The sequence below is a fragment of the Amblyomma americanum genome, chromosome 9 (assembly GCF_052857255.1).
Source record: "Amblyomma americanum isolate KBUSLIRL-KWMA chromosome 9, ASM5285725v1, whole genome shotgun sequence".
NCBI lineage: Eukaryota > Metazoa > Arthropoda > Arachnida > Ixodida > Ixodidae > Amblyomma > Amblyomma americanum.
In genome coordinates this window covers 109,944,369-109,964,579 of record NC_135505.1, presented here as the reverse complement: position 1 = coordinate 109,964,579, position 20,211 = coordinate 109,944,369, and the positions used below count along the sequence as shown (strand labels likewise).

Below are 20,211 nucleotides of genomic sequence, written 5' to 3'. Positions count from 1 at the left end.
GTATGCTTCCGGCAAGCGCGCCCTACACACTGGTCGGTTTCGGTGCAGAGCTGGACAGGAGGCCCTGCATTTCGTCAGGCCCATTCCAGGGAACAGGGTGCGCAGCGCCTGTGGTCTGGTCTACTGGAAGACCACCTGGCTTCCATGCATGCACGTGCTGTGAGGCTCCTGTTACCAGCAGAGCGAAGAGACTGGTCTACGAGTCTGTCCTCTGGACGGCGAAAAATGTGGGGAGGAAGACGTCGAGAGGAAAGAATGGCCCGCCGAAGAAATGCTGGAAAGAGAGGCAACCGTGGGGTTTTTACTATCTCGGGCTGCAGAACATCTACACACAATGCTCTTGCTAAAAAGACGGCGGGCGTATGCGTCTCACGGTGTCTTACCGAGAATCTTGGTTGTCTATGGAGGCTTCGGTTCATAAGCTCTGCAATAAGTTTAAACTATGTTTCTAGAGATGACCGCGTATTAACGAGACGGCCTTAAGAGTACCATATCTTAGAATCGCGGAGTCGGTGCAGTGAGCGAAAGATCGCATGAGGCACCGCACCTGCTTGGCAAAGCAGCAGAAGTTTCTACTTGCCGCTCAAGCCACCTAGGAGCGCCACAGAGCAGTGACGTCATCACTAGCGTGGAAATTAGGGAGAGCGCGCGCTCTGCGCGATTCTTTGGAGAGCTACACTTTCAAGCTGTCCCCAACGCTTGCTTGCTTGGAAAGTACTTCGGTCCCTCGTGACCGAACTCGAGGGCACGTGCCTGGACCCCTTACAGTAGTCCACGGTTTCACCTTTGCATTGGCTACGACTTCGGCGCCTCCCACCTTTCCTCATCGTCTCGCTACCTAACAATCTTGCTTTTAACGCGTCAGCGTTAAAGGCCGCTTGTCGCAGAATAGCCGGTGTCGCCATTGAGCGGCGGCGTGGCCTAGTATTTAAGCCTAACCGACCGGTTCATGACGTCAGAGGCACGTGATCATGCCAGGTAATTCAAACACTCCCGTGCGATCACATTTCTCCTTTCCGTAGGGTACCCTTAACTGGTCTACCGATATAACTCGGTTAAATAACTATGTCAACAAAGCTCTCGGCTACCTTCGACCTAATTTACGTCTAGTCTCACCACAAGTTAAATTACCTGCTTATAAAACATTAATTCGGCCAAAGTTAGAGTACGCGTCTGCCATCTGGGACCCCGCGCAACTTAGCTTAACCAACTGTATTGAAGTTAGGTTTCAAGCATTAGTCGAGCGCCAGGTGCGCTGATGTAGTTGAAATAGAAACTAGAGTGAGCTTCCTACCACTGACTCCGTAACTGTGACGATTTAAACCGGGTGTCTCAATTCGTAATCCGCTCGAAAATTCCATTTCTGCCTGTTACGCGGTGAAGAGAACTATTTTAATATCTGAATTTCTTCAGACAAAAAAAAAAAAACACCCGCGAGCTATGGTTCTAAAGAAGTTGGCGGATGCAGCACGGAAGATAACGAAAACCAAACGGGCCCAGCAGGCGATGCGTTCCATGAAAGGCAGCGATCGTCGCTGTGATAGTCGCCCTGAGGACCGCCTACAAAAGAAAAGATAACAGCCCGCAGAGGAAGGGCGGTAAAATGCACTTTTTCAGGGGCCGTAGCAGCGAGCGAGCGTGAAGAGCGATGCCTTCTGCAGCTGCCGAATACACTCTGGTCGGCTTCAGCCCGCACCTCGACTGGAGACCTCTGAGTTTCGTGAAGGCCATTCCGACGAACAGGGTGTGCAGTGCCTGCGGACTGGTGCGCATGAGGGCCGCGTTGCTGTCCTGCATGCACGTGCTGTGCGAGTGCTGCTACGAGCAGTGTCACCAAGAAGGCTCCCACGTTTGTCCGCTCGACGGCCATGAGTGGCTCGACGAAGACGACGTCGAGTGGAGGGACCTTCCTCCAGAGCAGCTCTTGAGACGAGAGGTGAGTCACAAAGCTGCCTCCCTATTTTTGTCTTAGACCATCGTCCCCGCTCCCTTTTTTTTGCAAGAAAAACTCTTAAAAATGTCTAGAAAAGAATTCACAGCGAAACACACTGAAAGAGGCAAGAACCGACGGAATGAGTTACTTTGATTGTTTACTAAAAACTTGCGGTCTAATACGTGCTAGGCCTATATTATTCCACTGCAGGAATGCATGCGTGCTGCCCCAAGATACCGAATTTTCGGTCACCTCGTGGAGGAGTGGTGAAAATAGCGCCGCCACCTCGATTGCTGCTTGAGCGGCTGCGTGGCGGCGGCAATCCTTGGCGCCGAGGCCAACGTTTTTAGATAAGGACAGCTGAAAAACTTGCCTATAACTTGCCCCCGTGAATCGGCCCCACTTCGATTGCCGCTTTCATCTAAGAGACGTGAGCGTAACCTTTGCGATTTTGACAGTGCCACATTTGTTTTTTCATTTTATCCAACGTTATCTAAAAACGTTGCTCAACGTTTTTAGACAATGGCAGCCGGGCGCAGAGCGGACCCATGGGCGCGTCGTCTACTTCCAGTTTAAGGAGCGTCAGCAGACGGCGACTAGCATGCGTGCAGAAACGTATTTATAATCATTACAAAGGTAAATTGCGCCTTCGTCCCTTTTGTATTAACGAAACAAGACGGCTTAGTATCATTTGTAACCATAACCTTAGCCGGGCACTTAGAAGACGCGTCGGCAAACAGCTTATCACGTGCGTATCAGATACGCATTCAAGAAGTAAAGCTACCGTGCTCCCAGTACCGATCACTTTACCTATAGAAAATGCCTCAACCACCAGTACGATCATATTTTCATCACGACTCATTAAAACAGGAAAAGTGGCTGAACAAAAAATTTTGAAGTGCGTATGCCGCAAGAAAAATAAAAAAAAAATAATGTGGATTAGCTCAGCTAATCCACGATATACTAAGCGAAAGCGAGATTGAGGTCTCCACTGACGCACGGAGCCTCTCAACGCCAATGAACTACATGAACGCCGTCGGCTCACTTGTTTCGTTTGGTTTCCGAGGAAAGGAAATGGCACAGTAACAGTATCACATATCTCGGTTGGCAACCGAACCGCACCGTAATGGAAGGGGTAAAGGAGGGAGGGAAAGAAGAAAATGAGAACTGAAAGTTGGATTTTCGATTAAAGGTGCGGCGCTTCGCAGTGGCGGAACACCAGTGGCTCGATGCTACTAGTGGCACATGCGCAGTAGTGACTAGGGAGTAAGAGAGAGAGAGAAACGAAAGGTCATGGCGAGTTCACACTTGGACATTCGGCGGCGAGAGCCAGTGGAATTAGCTGCCGCGGCAGAGATTCCGCCGAAATACCGAGCGGAAAGCCCAATCGGTACAGGAACGAATTCTGCCGCAGGAAAAAAATCTCCCGAATCTCGACAGCCAATAGGCAGGCGAGTACGAAGTTGGGCGACAATCGTGGCGGCGTCCTTCGATGCGGGACGCCTTGCTTCGGACTGAATTCGTCGCTGTTACTGCCTTTTTCAGCGCGTTCAAATGCCCATAAAAGCTCCGGAGCTCTTTCGCTCCGTCTCATCTCGCCCTTAAGAAAATTGTGAGGGATAAATTTGCTTTATCCTTTTATTTTGGGTGACGTTTGTTGAGTCGGTTTGTTGACAACAGTAGTTCCCGTCCTACCCACGAGATGGCGACACTAGGCTAATCTTATCTTTAAAAGCGAGAATGCTAGAAATGGTGTAACGGCCGGCAAATTAGCTGCATTTAGCTTACGTGAGCGTGCTTACGGTTATGGTGCGTAGACAGCATGGGTTAACCTCTAGCCATATCTGTGTATGCCGTGAGCAGACAGCGCACGGACGGTGAGCGGAGAAGCGGTGGCCGGGAAGTGTGAACGACGCAGCTTTTCGGCGGCGGCGGATTTCGTCTGCTCTCACCGCCGAATGTCCAAATGTGAACGCGCCATCAGGCGACGGAGTCGGCGGCGGCCACCGGCGCCGTTCGTGACGTCACTCGTGCTCCGACAAACGCCGGCTCGCGTGAAGCGCGGTGTTGACTAGCGCCGTGAAGCTTTTCGGTTCAAAACCATGTGTCTTTTCAAGCTTTGCCTAGTTTTATTCGAAGACACTCAACCTTTAGTGATCTAATCAATAAGGAAGTTTGCAGTCTGCTTTGCACAGCCGCATAGTACACACGGGTGAAACCCAAACTACGACGGGGTAAGCGGCACGTCGGGTTTATCTGACTTTCCCGCGTGTAACCGCGAAAAGAACGCCTTTAAGTTTCAGCCGAGATCTACAGCCAAAAGCTCAACCCTGAGCATCCTGGCCTCTCGTACCGCAGGCGTAAAGCGCACCTTTGCAATACGTGCACGAGCGCGGCTTGCAGCAGCCGCACCCGGCGCGCAGGATGCGGTGCGCGAGCAAGGGTATTCTAGCGGTCCTGTCTATGCTCCCTGAGGGAGTATATACAGGAACACTACGGTAGACCAGTTACGGAGCAAACTCTCCACGTGACCAAGCGCAGCCAATGGGCGTAACGGTGGCAAAGAAAAAACGAAGAAACTAACGTGGTACTTCATAATTAAATAGTTTTTAGGCGCGAAAAAGGACAAGACACATAGGGTAGGTGACAGGACGAAGCGCCAACTTCCAACTGATTTTATTGCATGCGTGAAACGTACTTAAATAGCTTGTCGTCACATGTGCAGATGGGTCACCTAAAGCTCAAGTACGACTTGATAAGGCGCGCTCCAGGAATTTCTTTTCACAGTCGTACAATGCTATCGATGTGTCACTTACGCACAGGTCGCCTTTCTTTTTGATAGAAAACGCTTCTATCAACTCCCTAGCATTAGTATTCCAGCTTTTGCCCAGAATGCGCACATCAGTGAAGCTAGGCTCACAATTGCGGGACGGGCACTTACTAATGTGCTTAGTTAGATGTGTGCCTTCCTTTTTCTGCTCTACGTTTCTCTCATGTTCCCTCGTTCGCTCATTCAGGCACCTGCCAGTCTGGCCTATGTAGGAGTGCCCGCAAGACAGGGGGATTTCGTAGACCACCCCTTCAGCACATTTGACGAACGGTCTCCTGTGCTTTGTTCCGCAGCCTCGTTCCTTGCTGTTCTCTTTATCAGTACGGGAGCAAAGGCCACCTAGCTTTCTCGGTGCCGAAAAGGCGAGCCGTACAGCATGGCGGCTGGCAACTTTTTTCAAATTATGGGCCACACGATGCACGTATGGCACCACCACTGGTCTTACATCTTCTCGAGGGACCTCTGGCCTAGCTCTACCAGTACCATTCTTTGTCTTGTTTAGGAGACATTCAACCACCGCAGTCACGAGCGAACGGGGGAACCCGGCTGCAAAAAGCCTAGCCAATTGGTTATAAAAACTGTCCCGTATTTTGTGAGGGCATGACTTTTTGAGAGCGGATTCAAGGCAAAGCGAAGCAATCCCGCGTTTAACAAGTTTGGAATGGCAGGAGTCAAAAGGTAGCAGCTGCTTCTTTGCACGCGGAAAGTAAGACCAACAGACCCGATCACCACAGAACTCAATTTTCAAGTCTAAAAACTGTAATGAATCATGAGCAGGTAGTTCGTGTGTGAACTCCAGACCTTTTCCATGCTCTCTAAAGGCAGATAAAACACTGTCCACCGTTTTCTTAAGGTTGTAAAGGCCTTCTTTAGTTAAAACAATAATAAAATCATCAACATACCTAAATACTTTAAAAACCTTGTCAATGGGTAAAACTTGCTGCAGAGCTTGGTCAGTATGAGATAAAAAGATGTGACATAGCACCGGTGCCACACAGGACCCAATGCATATGCCTGATTTCTGCAGAAAAAACTGCTGGTCAAAAGTGATAAAAGTAGATTCCAGGTAAAACTGTAATAAGGTTAAAAAGTCCTCTATGAAAATACCGGCTTAGTTCTGAAAAGAAATCGGGTCATTTTCCTCAATACATTCCCTAACAGCGGAGAACAAGGGGCCATGAGGGATTGAATAGAACAAATCTACAACATCCACTGAAAAAGCACTCCCAACATCAGGGTTGGTTTCAAAAAATTCACAAATATCATTTGACCGTTCTGTCAAAAAAGGATCATTTACATGCAGCTTGGACAGGTGGTACTGTCGAAACCCTAGAGATGGCGCCCGCGTCTCTTCGAGACGAAAGCGGCAGCAGAAGTGAGGCCGACTCCCGGGGGCAAGTTTTTCAAGTGTCCTTATTTAAAAACGTTGCCAGGGGCGCAATCGGTAGAAATTATCCAAGACTAATAATCTTTCGCCATCGCAATGTCGTTATTTTATGTAATTAAAAAAGCGTTCGCAGTTAGTACTGCTTCACCTGATGACGTTTAAAGGAATACTGACAATAACAAGACATGATAATATTTGAAATACAGCACCCATGGGTAATCTGCAGCCTTTGTGGACACGCAATGCTAGTTGGAGATGTCACCGTTAAATGCATTCCTGCATTAAAAGCTGTACTCCATTCTACTGTAGTGCCCTCTATCAGGGTGCCGCGTTAACGCGTTGTTGCCCGGTTATTGAGTTGCCCGCGTATTGCGCTCTGTTAAGACAGGATTAGCAGAATAAAATATGACCATACCTTGAATACAGCTTTCCCCCGGAAAGGCGCTTTTGCGCAATCTTTCAGACCCCTGTGCCTGAGATTGAATTAGTGATATTCTAACTTTAATATAGACCGCACCAGCAAAATGGCAGCTTATCTTCCCCGCTTGGAAGGGTATTCTCTTCATTTCGCATTGCCCACGACCGAGAGTAATCGATTTTTTTTTCATTTTCACGGAAATAAATCACATTCTGGATAAAAAGGAACACGGCGAGTTGGTACATACTCGGACAAAAACAGCGCAGGAACAATAACAACAGAGATTGTACCGCAAACGGGAGGATTGTTCGGCCAGTTAGTTCATGATTCAAGAGTGAAGACAGCGCCAAAAACGGGACGAGATAGAGAGAAGCAACACACACAGCACCGAACTTACAAATGGGTGTATTTCATGCGAGAGCGCAATAAATACAGCAAGTACGCATAAAAAACTAAAAGAACAGCATAATATAAGATTGATACTATTGCAGGTCAATATCTAAAAAGGCTATCTGTTTTGTCGATAAGCGAAGAGATGGCACGCTCAAGCACTTGTCACCTCTCGTGTGGATGACGAAAGCTTCGTATAGTTCTCGTTTTTGTTTGCTTGCGTACGTGCGCAACACTTTGCTTTTGTTGAACTGGGGAGTGCATTTGCAAGTTGTCACATGCTTGTCGAGTGTGGTCCCTCTGCCTACACTGACATCATTAGCGTGCTCTCTTAATCTGTCATTTAAGCAGCGGCCAGTCTGGCCAAAATAAGTGGCACCGCATGACAGAGGGATTTCATTGATCACCTTGCTTTCGCAGTCAACCTATTGCGTCACGTGCTTAGTGCTGCAGGATTCCCGCTTTTTCTCTGCCCCGTTTACTTTCCTGCACAACCTGCGCAACTTGTTGGCTACCGAAAACACTACACGCACACCGCCTCGTCCCGCAATCTTTTTCAGCCGATGGCTGACGCCATGGACATAAGGGATGGCCGCTGTCTTGACCAAACTTCGCTCAGGCTGCTTGGGGTCGGCAGGTCTACGCAGTTCAATCATTTCTGTGAGAATTACAAAGGCGATAGACGAAACCTGCGAACAGGCCTCTTTTCATTAAATGCAGTTTGCTAAAAGCAAACAAGATTTATTACTTCAAACTACTGCAATGGATCTTCCGAAATAAACCGCATGTCCCTCCGATAGAACATAGGAGCACATACCCGATCCGCGATCTTAAAAGGAGAGCGCCCAAGGTACGAACCAATTACTGTAGGCAAACGATAACTTTTCAGTCCACTAAACTGTTGAACCGCTCTGAAATAGACGTCAACTTCAACAAATCCTTTGCTATTTTTATAAGTAAATGTAGAAGCTTCTTGCTTAACTCCGGAATTTCATACAAGGCTCAATGACTTGCTTTAAGGATTGAATAACCATATTATAGATTTTTTCGGGGTGTGTACATATATATGTATACGCGCCCTATATCAGTATTGTCACCTGAATCCTTGTGTTATATCCGTAAGACTGACTTCATTCAGGCTACGGTAGCACCAGTGCACGGGACTTTTGGGCCATCAACATGCCGCATGGGCTCAGAAAGGTGCTAAGGTCAAAAGGATCATTTTACCGAAAGTGCGATTACAGCTGATCGCCTCCCTGCACTACGGTTGGCATAAGAGAATAGCACACGACTAAACCGTGTAAGGAAATTTTAGACAGAGAAAAAAAAATGTTATTTCTTCAAGCAAGGTTCATGTATCAGTGCTGTTTTCTGCAATGCGCCATTTAAGCCAATCTTCCGTGAAACCTCGCCGAAAACTGACTCCTAAACTGGATGACTTCAGCAGAATCTCCCTGCAAGTGGCACATAAGAGGGGCGATGACAATGACGCCCTCGGAATGCCTACAAAATTACCTGTTGCCGCAATTACTCGTTTTCAAAGCACAGCAACACTCGAATACTAAGAAAAATTCCTCTAGGAAGTTCAATAAAGGAAACTGAGACGACGTTCAACAGGAAACAATCTTTAGGAATATGAGATGGGGGACAGCCGCCGCGAGGTTATTAGAACCGGTAGAGTTTTCTTAACATCCTTGCTTTATTCATTGCAGGTTAAATGCTGGAACGCAAAACACGGCTGTGGAACTGTGGTGGCTGCTTCCCTGCTCTCCGAGCATGTCCAGCGAGAATGTCGACACCACTCTGTGCTTTGCCCCAAGTGTTTGGCCTCGGTTCTTTGCAGCGATGTGTGCGCACACCTGAGATCGGACTGTGCAACACCGTCGACGCCTCTTGGACCAGAGTCTGGCCATCAGATGATCAACACGGAGGGCGCAGCTCCTTCAACATCATTCCAACGAGTCATTGAGCAGGAGACGATGGAAATGAGAAAGAATGTAGGACAGTTAGTTACTGATATAGAATGCCATGATGGTAAATTGAACGAAATTTCTCTCGGGACAAACACTTTTAAAGAAGTTATCAGAGGAAAACTGGTGCAAGTAACGAGTCAAATTCAAGAAAGTGTCACATCAGGTGTGCGTGAAATCGGCAGTGATAACGAGCAGTTGAAAGAGCTGTTGGTAACGTGGAATCAAAACATTTCTAGAAATATAAAGGCACTGGAAGAAAAAATTAAGGATGAGTTGGCGGCCGCAACGCGAGAAATCTATGACAATTGCTCGCAAATTGCAACATCAATTCATGAAAAGAAGGTTGAAACTCTAGAGAATAGCGAAAAGACTCTGGACCGCGTTAAGAAATTGCTTCGATTCGATGAACCACAAGGAAAGCATGTGATCTTTGATGTCAAAGGAGTGAAATCACTCGAAGAAAAAGCGCTGAAGAAAGGCTGGACTGCGTACAAGAGCGACCAGGTGTACCTGTGTGGCTACTGCATGATACCTGGAGGGGAATTCATTAAGGATAGGCAATCAGTGCACCTTCATGTAAGGATGCTCTTGCAGAAGGGTGACAACGACGACGCTGTTGAGTGGCCCTTCCAGCACAAAATACGGCTGGGGGTCATACACCCACGAGAAGGTGTGGCGCGATTCTTCGTTGAAATTAAGCCACACCCTGATCGTGCACAGGTACAAAAGCCTACAACATCAAGTAACCCAGCAGGTTTTTTCCCATTTCCGTCGTTTAATCTTCGCGTTATGAGGGACAACGGCTACGTGTTCGAGGACACACTTCGGATTAAACTGGAAGTGCTGCCGTGAGCTTCGCTGGCAGAATGCGTCTGGTGGAAGCCACTTCTTTTCTATGGAATCTATTACAGCATTTAGTTGTAAATGCGCAACCTATACAGCATGTGAAACCTCGTCCGTCTATTCTATTTCTTTTATAAGCGCGCCTAGTAGGGTTTTTTTCTGTTAGTCTGCTCTATTATGAAGAAATTGAATTGATATCAAAAAAGCCACGTGTCGTGTTGTCCTAAATAAAGAATATCTATCTGGGTTATTTTTAAGCACTTTTTTACTTCTTATGGTTGACCACGTATAACTAGATTTCTGTAATTGGCCCTGTATCAGCCGCACCGAATAGAAAACAGAAAATGTTTGACAAATCGTAGTGATGGCGAATGAGAAGGATAGACGTGCGTAACGAAAAGAAAACGGCCTCAGTGCTTCAAAACACGGCCTTTATCTTGAATCAGCAACAGGAGGAAATTAGTTTACAGCAAGCAGTAAGTCTACATTATGTCTGTCTGTCTTTTATTGCCAGGAAGAAAGAAAAGGAAAGTGCACAGGGCTGCCCACTGGCTCAAGCCGAGCCACAATCGCTACTGCGTGCAGATAGTAGGAGAGTTGAAAGATGGGATAGAAAGACAGGATAGTAAAGATGCGCGGTATAGAGACCCAGGCCGATCCCGGAGGCAGTGCAATACCGGGACAACCGGTGGCGGAAGTGAAGCAACCTTCAAACTCTCCGCCACATTTCCAAAAAAGTCCAATTGGGACCCGTATCAGATGTTCTACGGGGTCCAATATGTTCATTCTCTATTTGTTGGCCTTCTATGTAGAATGTATTGCAGCGTCTGTGTCGGAAAGCGCAATGCAGCAGGAGCTAACCTGCCGCTGTTAACCACGCCGGTCGTGGAGAAAGTAAACAAAAAAACATAGTTCACGAGACTCACGGTTCATTTCATGCTGACCTTGCCTTTGTGGGGGAGCCTGACCCATTGGGGAAATAAAATTGACACGTTTCGGAGAACGCAGATTTTTCGCAGAACGCTGACATTCCAATGTGATAAAATTTAGCAGGAAGAGCAGTTTCAAAATCGGTACTGGTCACACTGAGCACTTAATATTCCTGTCAATGCTCAGTTTTTCACGGTGGTCCAATGGATCAAAAATCTTACCGAATGGCAGCATATTTATCGCATTGCCCCAAATCCTGGCTGCCACGAACTTAACTGCTTCGAGCTACTTCTTGTTCAACTTTGGTAAGCTGTTCGCGTATTCGCAGTGAAACGAGGAATGTTTTATTTTAAGCGTTTTGTTCTACAGAGCAGGTTTTTTTTAAACAGACGTTCAGAATTAAGCTTAGGAAAAGTCGAAGTTCTTTCAATTGTTGTGCACGTTATGGTACCGACCCGTACGTTACGCTCGACCATCTCAGATTTGCTGAATAAAATCTTGAAATTTCACCACCACGATCGCAATGCTGTTCTGAAATATTTCTGCCTCAAGAAAATTATTCATGGGGGGGGGGGGCGGAGTGAAGTTTGAACATTTCTGAATGGCGTGAACTACAAGCACCGCTCAATAGTTTTATAAAATATAAATTTGTACAAGACACTCCCGTTATACCGTGGTTATACCTATACCTCTTATACCTATACCTCTGAATAGAAGGGCCTGCCAACGTCGCGTCTGCGACCGTGTCTCTCTTTTCAGGCCGCCGTCACAGCGTGACCCAGCGTGGGGTTCAATAGGGGGGCCATGCCAACACTACTCCATAATCTTTAATTGACTTTGCAAAGATTCCGGCTTTCCAAGAGATTAGAATAGTCTACTTTGATACACATCATCATCCCTACATTCACAGCGCAAAGACAAAACACGGACTTGAGGGGAGACACCACAAAGCGCCGTAACGCTATGGCTGTTCGGCGGTGCCAAGACTCCGAACGGTTCCAGATGATCGGAAGGGGTTATCCTGTGGCGGATGCAGAAACCGAGTAACCTGGCCTTGCACGAGGCCACTGTTACCAAAGATACAATGCGACATTGGTCGCTGAGAGAGACAGAGCCCTGAGAAAAAATTAACTTGCTTAAAATCAGTTGCTGGGCGCTTTGTGGTGTCTCCCCTCAAGTCCGTGCTTTGTCTTTGCGCTGTGAATGTAAGCATGGAGTACCAGCTCGCCCAGCAACTGATTTTAAGCAACATCATCATCATCATCATTGTCATTATAATCATTACAGCATCTTAGAATTGCAGATATGTCAATTGTTCTACGTAGCTGAATGCCGGCGTTTACTTCGACAAACATCATAGCTGCATGCAGTTCTTTTTTTTAAGTTGAAAGCACGCTATCTGGTCGGTTGAGTTTTATGCCATATCGGCAACTGAGGCTAGCATGCGCAAAGCTCAATTACAACGCTATACCATGAACATTTGGTCTGGCCGTTTCTAATGAAGTGATTGCTTGTCTCTCTAGAATATCCAAAATATCCCACACGGTGATACAGTGTTTACTATGAGTTAAGACCATCATTGAGGAGCGCAAACACTCGCGATTTCACCGGCAAACAGGGGCTAAACGCATGCTTAAAGTACTGAACGGTATAGATATCAAGCTTTCAGCTTATTTTAATAGAAACATTAGCACGAGGATACTGAAGTGACCTGGTTGATGCGCTATCTGGTGCGCCCCCGGTGACTTGGTCGCAATATCGCATAACCTCCTGGTCGCTACTTGTCTGTCAACCAGCCGGAAGAGGTAGCCTCCTCTTCAACAGATGTGGGCATCACCAGCGCCAACAGATAGCGTGCTCTGTGTTATAGCGGAATGCAGCAGCAAGAGAGCTGCACAAGAAAATCATTGGTGGTATACTGTTATAGCGACTTATTTTAGGATCAAGCAAGAAGAGGGAACAATCAGCTAAATGTGCCCTAAGACGCAGCAGTCTGAATGAGTTTGATAAGTTTGCTGGGTAAGGGCATAAGAAGCAGTCACAAGATTAGAAATAAATGCAAAGCCTCCTTCAAAAAGTAAACGCTACGACATGCTGTTGCTCTAAAATGTACCCCCACATTGGAAGACTGATTGATATTCATTGGAATCGGCATTAACATGTTTTGCTTAATTAGACTACTCCGAAGAGATATAACTCATTACAGCCATGTGAAGATTATCTCTGTCTGCCAACATATGTGATAATTATTTCTATTTTTCCTTCACTAGTATGTACACAATGTCAGATTTCGTTCTCAAAAGGGATAGCACAACCTCCCGAAATTTTATGTTGCCCACATTTGTTTCGCTTTAAGTAGATAGGAAAACATAACGTCCCTTGTTGTTCATTTTAGTTCTTTATTTGCAGATATTGGAGCATCATTTTGAGCCATAGCATATGTGGCGGGTAAAATGGAAGATCAAATAGTACAGAGGTGAGCAAGTTTAAGAGCGTGCTTGAGTGGCCGTCTCTAAAGCAAAGAATCCAGATGTTCAGACGCACACTACATCAGATACAGTACTCGTACTGAAGTAAACCGGCACAGACTTACCAGCGATAACAGCATCGGCAATGTGCTGCTAAGACAGCAACTGTACTGATAGTTATTTATTTGTCCCGCAGCACACTACTGCGGCGGCCCATGGCACGGGCGTCTGCAGCAAGTAGGTTGAACTGCAGTCTGTTTGTCGCACTGGTCGGCACATGCGCGTGTGCAGCGGGGATAGATATCACCGCACGCTGTCACGTGGCGTGATAACATTGGGGACCGATTCTCTCATTTTACATTTTATGACTAGGATTCAAGGCTGTCGAAGAGAGCTCCCTCCTTGGTTTAATTTTTCCTCCATGGCCTTTACATATAGTTCCTCGTACCTGCGTCAAACAATCAGGAATGATGATGATGTTGGCCAACTCCACCGGTTTGGGGTTTTAATTTTCGCGTATTGCATGGTTGACTGTACTCTGCACAGCTTGGCGAATGGCATTTACTGCAAGTGTGTACACCTTGGGAACGGTGCGCTGGAGTGCGCTGTCATCGAGTGACATGCGAAACTTGCTGTGAGTCCGCACTGCCGCATCGCCTCTGTTCTGTGTTTCTGTACATAACTCCATTGGACACCTTGCACGCTCTTTGCCCGAGCGAGGTCCGCTGGCAGTCTCACTAACGCAGTCGTTTGTGTGCTACCTTGATTAATTTTGGCAACTTCCCTTCGCGTTGCTCGGTCCTGCCTCACGTCCGCACCACAATATATGCATTACGTTTCACCTAAGAATTTGCACAATTCTTAAAAATAGGCTTTATGAGTTAGCGGAACGCTTTTATTGGTATAGCATTGTCAGTAGTGTCGCACATCGGAATACTGCTAAGGCGTGCTAACTAGCAGGCTCGCTAACTAATACTCGTAAGTTATCTTTTAACTATTACTGCTAGGCTCCCTTTTTATTGAGAGAGGTGTAGCTCTCCGTAATCATTATGCATATCAGTTTTTTATTTCGAAAAATAGCAACATTTTTGCTAAATTGCGCCGAAATGCATGCGCTTTCGGGAAGTTTGGAGGCAAAGGAAACTCTTCAGTGCTCGTAACTCGCAAAATAACCAAAATATCTGATTTCATTAGCAAAATAAACACCTTCTCCCGAGGTCCAGTGTGTTTGTACTGACAGCAGTACACAGGAAGCAATAAGAAAATTGTGCCAACAATCTGGCAACAAATGTTAACAGAATATGCTCCTTTAGGTGAATGTGACTGCTGATGTTGTTTTGGTCACGTAGATATGTTAGGCTGGAGTACTTGATTAATTTAAGCAATTATTCGCAAGATCAAAACATTCTCGTGATTTCTAGTATTTTTCTACTGTCAGCAGAAATAGGAAGCTTAAAAACATTCTCTCAACTTTGTCATCAAATGTTAATAGAATATGCACGGCCAGAAGAATATGACTGCTGATATTTTTTCGCATTCAAAGTTGTCTTAGTCACCTTGATATGTTAGGCTAGGTTACCTGATTAACTTAGGCCTTCATTCCCATGAATCATACGTTGCCTCGGTGTCTAGTATATTTCTACTGACAGCAGCACATAGAAATCAGCACGAAAAACTTTATCAACTTCCTATCAACAGAAGTTAATAGAAAATGCTCAACTAAGCGAATGTAATTGATAATCTTTATTTCTTGTTCAAGGTGGTTTTAAAAGCTTTGCAGTGCTCGGCTACAGTACGTTATTATTTTAGGCTTTTATTCGCATGACCAAAACCGTTTTGTAGTATATTTCTAATCACAACAGTGCATAGAATAATGTAAGAAAAAATTATTAAAATAGAATATCTTCTGATTTAAACGGGCTTGGCATAGTCTGATTTGATTCCAAATTCATTTGCTACGAATAATATTGGACGCCTTTCGTTATAGCGAAGTTGTTACATAAGGCCGCCATGCTCGCTGAGTGGTTACGGCGCTTGGCTGCTGGTCCGAAAGACGTGGGTTCGTTCCCGGCCATGGTGGTCGACTTTCGATGGATGCGAAATTCCAGATTCCCGTGTGCTGTGCGTGCTGTGCAATTTCAGTGCACGTTAAAGAACCCCAGGCGCTCAAAATTTTCGGAGCCCTTCACTACGGCGTCCCTGATAGCCTTAGTCACTTTGGGACATTAAACCCCCATAAATCAAATCAAATCGAAGTTGTTACATATCTAAAGCTGATTTCTCTAAGCACTCAGGTAAAAGTTCGTCGTGGTTATGCGAACAAGATAGTTTTAATGACCTTAAACACCCTGCAATTTGTTGTTTTATTGCTCTCAATGTGTCAAAGTGCACCAAGATTTTCCTAGTAACTTTGTATTAACAGGAGTATATACAGAGAAATAGCATTCTACTAGGTTTATATTAACAAAGAAGCATACAGTATAAAAATTATTTATTAGTGACTTTTTACTGACAGGTGTACAGCCCTCCTGATTTTTAAAATATAGCGAGCGTCGAGATCCGGAGTTCCCGGGTTCGAACCCGACCGCGGTGGCTGCGTTTTTATGGAGGAAAAACGCTAAGGCGCCCGTGTGCTGTGCGATGTCAGTGCACGTTAAAGATCCCCAGGTGGTCGAAATTATTCCGGAGCCCTCCACTACGGCACCTCTCTCTTCCTTTCTTCTTTCACTCCCTTCTTTAACCCTTCCCTTACGGCGCGGTTCAGGTGTCCAAAGATATATGAGACAGATACTGCGCCATTTCCTTTCCCCAAAAAACCAATTATTATTATTAGCGAGCGTCGACCAAACTGCTTATAAGCGCCTTATAACGGTGACAACCTTGCAACGCGGCGAGAGTTCACGCACGCGCACGAAGGGAGAGCGTCGTCTGCTACGCTGTTCTTATCACGAGCACACACGCCCTGCCACAATATCTGTTCGCAAAAAACCGGCCAGCAGCAGAGCCCATGTGCATGACTAAGCTGTGACACTGAGAGGTTTGAAAGCTGCGATGCTTTTTTTTTTATACCGCCTAGACACTGAAGGACTGATTAAAGAGCTGGTTGGAGGCCCTTTTAGCATGTTCAAACCTCGCAGAGGGCTGCTCCAATCAGAAGGTTCGGACTCCATGCAACCATTTCGAAGTGCTGCTGTATTTCGTTCCTTTTATTTCTTCTTAACTCTAGTTCGCCAGTGCGGCGTGCCGTAATAGGAAAAGAAAGGGAGACAGCAAGTCTCAGCGTCACATTTTAGTCAAGCACATGTGCTGTACTGCCCACAGGTTTTTCTCGAACAGATATTGTGCCAGGGCTTGTGTCCTTGTGATCGCAGCCGCGAAGCAGACGACGCTCTCTCTTCGCGGGAGGGCGCGAACTCTTGTCTGTACGCTTGTCGCCGTTGTAAGGCGCTGACCAGCAATTTGGTCGACGCTCTCGCTATATCATTAAAAGCGAGGAGGGCTGTACATACAAAGAAGTAACATTCTATCAACATTGTATTAACAATTCTTGATAGAATTTAACAGTAAATACAAAGGTGACAGTTGTAAACAAATTGTTAAATTATATTTAAATATAATTTCTATCTATATTTGCAAGCGTTATGAATAAATAAATATTAAACCCTAGATAAAAATTTGGCAAGCAAATAAATCATGTCTTGCAGAGAAAGCCTACATGACAGTACAAAAATCAAAATCATCATCGAAGGTAAATGCTACTTCTATGAACGCTTTCTCGCATGAAGTTCTAACTCAATGGCGTTAGAGGCTCCGCTACGCAGGACCGGTGTCGACATTGTGAGTGAAAGATCCCCGGAGAAGCTACCTAGGTACGTTGCGAAGGTCACGTGACCTTGTGGCGTCGTCACATCCTGTGCACTGGATTGTGAGCAAACTGCGCGCCTTGGCACGTGGCAACGGAATTAATGATTGGTAGCGAGAAGTCGACAAGCAGGTGCAACATGGGTGCCGCAAGCAACACCGATGACATCACCTGTCATCGCGGGTCATCGCTGAACAGCTGCCCCTCGGAGAAAGGGTTAGTATGAAAGACTCCCACGCATCTATGAATGCAAAGTCGAAAATCACCATTTCCGAATATAAAGGCGTTAACCCAATAAAGCTATACGTACCATCATACCATCACCGCGAAGCATTAGTGTCTCTAAACATTGTTCGTTTCTGAAATCTTTCTATGTACTGATTTGTTGACTGCATATAATATTTATTTTCTGACCGGTGAATTCTATAGTTTACTTTTCTTTGTAGACTTCTGATCTAAGCCAATTTTTTGTTACATAATGCTTATTTCTTATGCATCTTCTGCCTTTTCAAGCTCTACCATGTTCAAGAAACAGGAATGCTTTTAAGAATTTTTGCTGCCTGCTGTGTGTTAGATAGATTTGGCAAACATGTGTGTGAATGACACGTCATGCTGCCTTGAACTGTAGGGGCGCAAGGTCTCTGTCAGGCAATTTTGCCTTTACGGTTGCCCCCTACACGGAAAGAATCCGTGAAATTATAATAATTCGAACATTCAATTTTCCTCCACTCTGCTTTATTAATTTCCTGTTAATTACTTTCCTATTCCCGTGATGCGTATTTCCTCCCACAAAGTGACTGAACACCCATTAGATGAATGCCGTTCGATGACGTTCTGCGGCACACTGGCGGTATTACAGGATGTGCTACGTCCACCGCTATGGATGAGGGTGGCGGTGGAGAAAACTTTCAAGCTTCGCTTACACGCAAAACATAAATACCCACGAGAGCAACAGATTGTACAGCCGTCGCCGTAGCTCGGTTGGTAGAGCACCGGACGCGATATTCGGAGGTCGTTGGTTCGGATCCCACCGGTGGCATTTTTTTATTGCGAAAGCAATACTGCTCGAAGTTTCCGCTCTTGGCCGCCGTGTCGGAGAATCGACCATTGACCTTTAGCGTTACCTATGTGTGACGTCATACCAGCTGTGGAAAAGCGGGGCCCCAACTCGGCTGGTCGCGATCGTCCCAGCGAATCCTCCACGAGCCGCTGCCGTGGGGGAGGCGTCCATTTTCCATTCCAAAAACCTTTATTTCCACCAGAGAAGAGGCTCCCCCTACTCCCCATCTCTGGCACGCAGGCCTAAGATGGGGAGTAGGGGAGCCTCTTCTCTGGTGGAAATAAAGGTTTTTGGGGAGGCGCTCGCTCTACGTGACGTCATGCGAGCTGTGGAAAAGCGGCCTCCCCAACTCGCCTCGTCGCTATCGTCCCAGCGAATCCTGCACGAGCCGCTGCCGTGGGGGAAGCGCTCGCTCTACGTGACGTCATGCCAGCTGTGGAAAAGCGGCTCCCCAACTCGGCTCGCCGCAGTCGTCCCAGCGAATCCTCCACGCGCCGCTGCCGTGGGGGAGGCGCTCGCTCTACGTGACGTCATGCCAGCTGTGGAAAAGCGGCCCCCCACCTCGGCTCGTCGCGATCTTCCCAGCGAATCCTCCACGCGCAATTGCCGTGGGGGAGGCGCTCGCTCTACGTGACGTCATGCCAGCTGTGGAAAAGCGGCTCCCCAACACGGCTCGCCGCAGTCGTCCCAGCGAATCCTCCACGGTATGTCGGATGATGTGTATATGTGCAGCTGCAACGATGTGCTGCAGCTAAGAAGCGGCGGCGCGCGGAAGAAACGGATGAAGAGCGGGAACAACGTTTAGCTAAATGGCGTGCATTTGTAGTCATTATGTGGAGCGCGAAAGAGACGCAACAGCGACCTAACGAAGCGAGGAAGAGAAAACGCGCTCAGGAGACGCCAGAAGAACGCGCCGCAAGAGTCGAGAAGCGTCGTAACGAAGATGCGGCTAGAATAAGTGCCACGTCCCGTATTGACTCTTCAACTGCGGAAAAGACCGCTTTGAATTCTCGAGAGCGTCGGAATGAGACGCAACGTAGACGACGTGCCAAGGAAACGAAGCTTTCGCAATTCAACTAGGGTTAACCAGAGCTAAACCACAGCCAATTTTTTGTTCTGCTCTTTTCAAGTAATTTTCTTTAAACCAATTGATTGGCACTAGAAATAAAAATATAGAAACATTCCCTTGCGCACCTTGGTTTCGGTGACTGTTGGCTTCCTTGATATGTTTGCCAAACGAGCCCCTCATTTATTTGCCTTCTCTCTCTCTCTCTCTCTCTCTCTCTCTATATATATATATATATATATATATATATATATATATATATATATATATATGCAGCTTATCAGCGCACTGTGACGTCGTGTAAAGCATGTGTAGACCTACCTAATTACCTGCTCTACCACAAGGTCACGCTTCGGTGCTTTACGGCTATTTACAGGTCTACTCATCCTTTACACGACGTCACACTGCGCTGATAAGCGGCATAACGTAAAACGCAAACATCAGAAAATGCCACCAGCCTGCCCATGGTATGGCAAAAGTTTCCCGAAAATTATTCTGCATCGACGGAACTAAGGCAAGATGCTATACGTAGGCTTGGTAGGCAGAGCACCTGGTGACAGTAAGTGTGTTCACCGTGAACATACTGAACACACCTAAGGTACAAAATTTATTTTTGTGTACTAGATGAAGTGCACTGAACGCTAATGGGTCAGTAAGATTACGCTTTCTCCTACCAAGCCTTCACTTCCGTTTTTTGCAGGCGGTAATGCTTACCTGCGCGCTGAGTTACAGTACATGCTATCCTGCACTCGGTAGTGTAGTCCCAGATGGCGTGCATTGAGGCCACTGCTTTTGAGTGTATACCAATCGTTTCAGGAAAGAATAAGTAAATCTCAAAAAAAGGTTTTCGGAGCTAAAAATGTGGCTGTTTCAGTGCAGTATTACCAATGTTTGCTGACACCACTGAACGGGTGACTCGTCTTAAGTCGTAGGCTGGTTAACTAATATTTAGTAATTAAGTGTTTAACTTTTACAATAGACGCCTAGTTGGAATTACAGATATGTAGCCGGTCGTAAGTACCGGCTGTAGCCGGCAGAAAGTATTCTGGCC

The 20,211-nt window shown here is 46.4% G+C and overlaps 1 protein-coding gene across 1 annotated transcript; it reads left to right on the top strand.

The window, feature by feature from the left end:
* Positions 1 to 1,700: 1,700 nt before the first annotated feature.
* Positions 1,701 to 9,896, top strand: LOC144105332 (TNF receptor-associated factor 6-like). Its single transcript, XM_077638469.1, has 2 exons — positions 1,701 to 1,936; positions 8,671 to 9,896. The coding sequence occupies exons 1-2, from the start codon at positions 1,772 to 1,774 to the stop codon at positions 9,781 to 9,783; spliced, it is 1,278 nt and encodes a 425-aa protein (XP_077494595.1). The 5' UTR covers positions 1,701 to 1,771; the 3' UTR covers positions 9,784 to 9,896.
* Positions 9,897 to 20,211: the final 10,315 nt, after the last annotated feature.

Excerpts from the sequence above, each read along its gene's own strand:
- LOC144105332 (XM_077638469.1), top strand. The coding sequence starts at position 1,772 with ATGAGGGCCGCGTTGCTGTCCTGCATGCACGTGCTGTGCGAGTGCTGC. Across the intron at positions 1,937-8,670 it reads AGCAGCTCTTGAGACGAGAG|GTTAAATGCTGGAACGCAAA; the intron begins GTGAGTCACAAA and ends TATTCATTGCAG.